General features: G+C 38.7%; 1 protein-coding gene across 1 annotated transcript; it reads left to right on the top strand.

Annotated features, from left to right (window-relative positions):
• Nucleotides 1–395: 395 nt before the first annotated feature.
• LOC145088837 (heat shock protein 83-like) lies at nt 396–3,493 on the top strand. The gene is made up of 3 exons (XM_079027249.1): nt 396–778; nt 1,354–1,634; nt 1,736–3,493. Exons 1-3 carry the CDS (start codon nt 499–501, stop codon nt 3,287–3,289), a joined length of 2,115 nt encoding a protein of 704 aa, XP_078883375.1. The 5' UTR covers nt 396–498; the 3' UTR covers nt 3,290–3,493.
• Nucleotides 3,494–4,455: the final 962 nt, after the last annotated feature.

Genomic DNA, 4,455 nt, shown 5'->3' with positions numbered 1-4,455 from the left:
AAATAAAATAATATTTTTTTTATAATTTTTAATTGTGTAAAAGTGAAATCATAATATATAATATATGTTTATTTAAAAAAAATAGTTTGGATTAGTGTAAAAGATGGAATTGGATTATCGTGGTTAAACTTAAGACTTAAGAGCCTTTTGGGCTGGGCCGGCTGGGGATGAGAACTTGTATGAAGTTTGGATCGGTCTCTAGCTAGAGCCTAGAAGATAGGGAAACGACATCGTGTCATGAACTTGTACAACAGAGAAGGTATTACCAGGTCGTAGAAAGAACTGGAGGAAGCGTGGAAGCATCCAGAACAGACCCGAACCTCACTCAAAACCTCAGGTATCGTAGAAGCACCTAGAACCACCACCTTCATATAAAATCCCTCATACGCATCCCTCTTCCACATAACTGATTCTGTGCAATATCTCTCACTACTTATATCAATCACTCTCAAATTCTCCAACTAATTTTCACCGTTTTCGTTTTCTGATAAGACTGCAATGGCGGAGGTACAGATGGCCGATGCAGAGACGTTCGCTTTCCAGGCTGAAATCAACCAGTTGCTGAGTTTGATCATCAACACTTTCTACAGCAACAAGGAGATCTTCCTCCGAGAACTCATTAGCAATTCTTCTGATGCGTTGGATAAAATCCGATTCGAGAGCTTGACTGATAAGAGCAAACTGGATGCGCAACCCGAGCTTTTCATCCGGCTCGTTCCTGATAAGGTTAACAAGACCTTGTCGATCATTGATAGCGGTGTCGGAATGACAAAAGCAGGTAAATTATCGTATTCGTTTTTACGTCTTCAATCGATGGATTCTGTTGTCACCTTATATTGTACATCGTGCATTCCGTAATTTATAGTGTTAATTCGTAGATTTAGGTCCTCTATTACGTCGATTCGTAATTTTATCGTTAAAGTTTATAACTCCGCTCTGTTTCTGTTCATAATTTCCTGTGGATGGTCTAAAATGATAGCACGATTTGCATGTAGCTTATACCTAACATATAATTAAGGATCAGTTATGATTTAACTAACTAGTTACAGAGGTTATGCGGAGTAAACTTAGGTTTTGCACTTGGTGATAAGTTTATAGTGTATATTATATTTTCTCAAACTTCCTTCTTTGTTCGTGTAAATAATGTACTGTGTCATCTGCTGTTATTATCTGACGAACTGGTCAGAGATAAGGCCAACTATAGGTCGTTTGGTTAAACACTAGTCACTAGTTAAGCAGAACTAACATGATTTACATCATTCGATGATACTATGCTTCTTATAATAATAAAATCTCCGGCGTTTTGCTCAAAATTCAAAAAACAGAGTCTAAGTGGTGCTTTGATCTATGCAGATTTGGTGAACAATTTGGGAACAATTGCTAGATCTGGAACCAAGGAATTCATGGAAGCACTTCAGGCTGGTGCTGATGTAAGCATGATTGGACAGTTCGGTGTAGGTTTCTATTCCGCGTATCTAGTTGCTGAAAAAGTCATTGTCACCACCAAACACAACGATGACGAGCAATACATCTGGGAGTCCCAAGCCGGTGGTTCATTCACCGTCACCAGGGATGCTGACGGTGAGCCACTCGGTAGAGGAACCAAGATCACTCTCTTCCTCAAAGAAGATCAGGTAATTGCACAATTCAGTTGACATTCTTCTTAGTTATCAGTTAGTGAGATTCATAGTAGAATTAGTTTCTAAACCGAGGTTTGATGTTCTACTTTGTGTAGTTGGAGTACCTAGAGGAAAGGAGAATTAAGGATCTGGTGAAGAAGCATTCCGAGTTTATCAGCTATCCGATCTATCTATGGACTGAAAAAACAACAGAGAAAGAGATCAGTGATGACGAAGATGAGGAGTCTTCTAAAAAAGAAGAGGAAGGTGACATTGAAGAGGTTGACGAAGAGAAAGAGAAGGAAAAGGGCAAGAAGAAGAAGATCAAAGAGGTTTCTCATGAATGGGAGCTCATCAACAAGCAGAAACCAATCTGGCTACGCAAACCGGAAGAAATCACCAAAGAAGAGTACGCTTCCTTCTACAAAAGCATTACTAACGACTGGGAAGATCATCTTGCAGTAAAACACTTCTCAGTTGAAGGACAGCTCGAATTCAAGGCGATTTTATTTGTTCCCAAAAGAGCCCCGTTTGATCTGTTCGACACACGTAAGAAAATGAACAACATCAAGCTATACGTGAGGAGAGTTTTCATCATGGACAACTGTGAGGAGTTGATCCCTGAGTGGCTTGGGTTTGTGAAGGGTGTTGTTGATTCTGATGACCTACCACTCAACATCTCCCGTGAAATGCTTCAGCAGAACAAGATTCTCAAAGTTATCAGGAAGAATTTGGTGAAGAAATGCATTGAGATGTTCAACGAGATTGCTGAAAACAAAGAGGACTACAACAAATTCTATGAAGCATTCTCCAAGAATCTGAAGTTGGGTATCCATGAAGACAGCCAAAACAGGCCTAAACTGGCAGATTTGCTTCGATACCATTCAACAAAAAGTGGAGATGAGTTGACCAGCTTGAAAGACTATGTGACACGTATGAAAGAAGGGCAGAAGGATATTTACTACATAACCGGTGAAAGCAAGAAGGCTGTTGAAAATTCACCGTTTTTGGAGAGACTGAAGAAGAAAGGGTATGAAGTGTTGTTCATGGTGGATGCTATTGATGAGTATGCGGTTGGACAGCTGAAGGAGTATGATGGGAAGAAGCTTGTGTCTGCTACAAAGGAAGGATTGAAGCTTGAGGATGAAACAGAGGAAGAGAAGCAGAAGAAGGAAGAAAAGAAGAAGTCGTTTGAGAATCTGTGCAAGACGATCAAGGATATTTTGGGAGACAAAGTGGAGAAGGTTGTGGTGTCTGATAGGATTGTGGACTCGCCTTGCTGTTTGGTGACTGGGGAGTACGGATGGACTGCTAATATGGAGAGGATTATGAAGGCACAGGCACTGAGGGATAGTAGCATGGGGTCTTACATGTCTAGCAAGAAGACTATGGAGATAAACCCTGATAATCCAATTATGGAGGAGTTGAGGAAGAGGGCTGAGGCGGATAAGAATGATAAGTCGGTTAAAGATTTGGTTTTGCTTTTGTTTGAGACTGCTCTGTTGACTTCTGGGTTTAGCTTGGAGGATCCTAATATGTTTGGAGGGAGGATCCACAGGATGTTGAAATTGGGGCTCAGCATTGACGAGGAAGAAGCTGGGGATGATGCTGAGATGCCTGTTTTGGAGGAAGAAGCTGCTGAGGAAAGTAAGATGGAGGAAGTCGATTAGATTGTTGTTGGTTTGTGCTGCGTCTGAATTGTTTAAATGGTTGTCTACAGTGGGTCAGTTTTCTTCTTTTTCTTTTACTTTTTTCACTTCAACTTGTACCTGTGATGGAGTGTCTTTTGAGTCTCTCTACTTGTACTTGTTATGAAGAGTCTTTTGAGTACTAAGTGCATATTCTGGTTCATATAAGATCTTGAACGTTGTCAATTTTTGTTGGGTGACCTGTTCTTCTTTCTGCTCTCATTATTCATTTTTTAAAATCTCATATCGTATAACATCATCATATATCATGATACTTACTTGCCAAACAAAAAAACGGGTCAAATTATTTTATGTTGTGGTGCGCCATTTAGCTTTGATTATAGTGATAAGAGCTGAATCAGACTTTTCGCTAACACAAAAGAGCAACTCCAACTTGTTTCCATTAATTAAAAAACCTGATTTTTCATTTTTTGCAATATGTTTAAAGCATTCATGTTCTTTTAGCAAAAATTGACATTTTTTTGAGCTTTTTCTTTTAAGCCGAAGAAAACTTGATTGCGATCTATCAATTTTTATCGTTCACAAATCCGTGAAGACAACTTTGTGCAATGATGAATCACTGATTCTGCATTTAAATAAATTACTTCAAAAAAAAAAACATTTTATTGTTTACAAATTAAAAAAATAAAATAGCATGACATTAAAAAAGTCTACTTAGAAAATAACTTTAAACCTACAGGCATAAAAAAATACACAAGAATTTGAAGAATGAGTGTGAATTAAGGATGTGATTGCTTTGATGGAAAGAGCAGCACTCTCGATAAATCGATATCCGGTGGAAAGAAACCTCTAATAGTAGCAGACTGCGGAAAGAGCAGCACTCTCGATAAATCGATATCCGGTGGAAAGAAACCTCTAATAGTAGCAGACTGCGAAGTTGAAAATCGAAGGGGAACCAGAATTCTTGATCCATGGTCCCCCGGCTTGAAGTTGAAGCAGACGTCTAGAGGTGTCTTTCTTGAAACAAATGTCGACCTATAATTCCTGGTCATGAAGGGGAAAAGGAAGATTTTTTATTTCAAAATTTTGTATTAAGATGAATTTGATTTCAAGCCTTCTCTTTTCGTTGCTTTACAGAATTTATCTTTCTATCTATCAGTGAAGACTGAATTTAAGATTAGTTTTCA

This window comes from Lactuca serriola, chromosome 2 (genome assembly GCF_051521515.1).
Source record: "Lactuca serriola cultivar US96UC23 chromosome 2, Lser_US96UC23_V15, whole genome shotgun sequence".
Classification (NCBI taxonomy): Eukaryota; Viridiplantae; Streptophyta; class Magnoliopsida; order Asterales; family Asteraceae; genus Lactuca; species Lactuca serriola.
The sequence above is the reverse complement of the archived record's forward strand: the minus strand, read 5'-3'. Positions and strand labels throughout refer to the sequence as shown.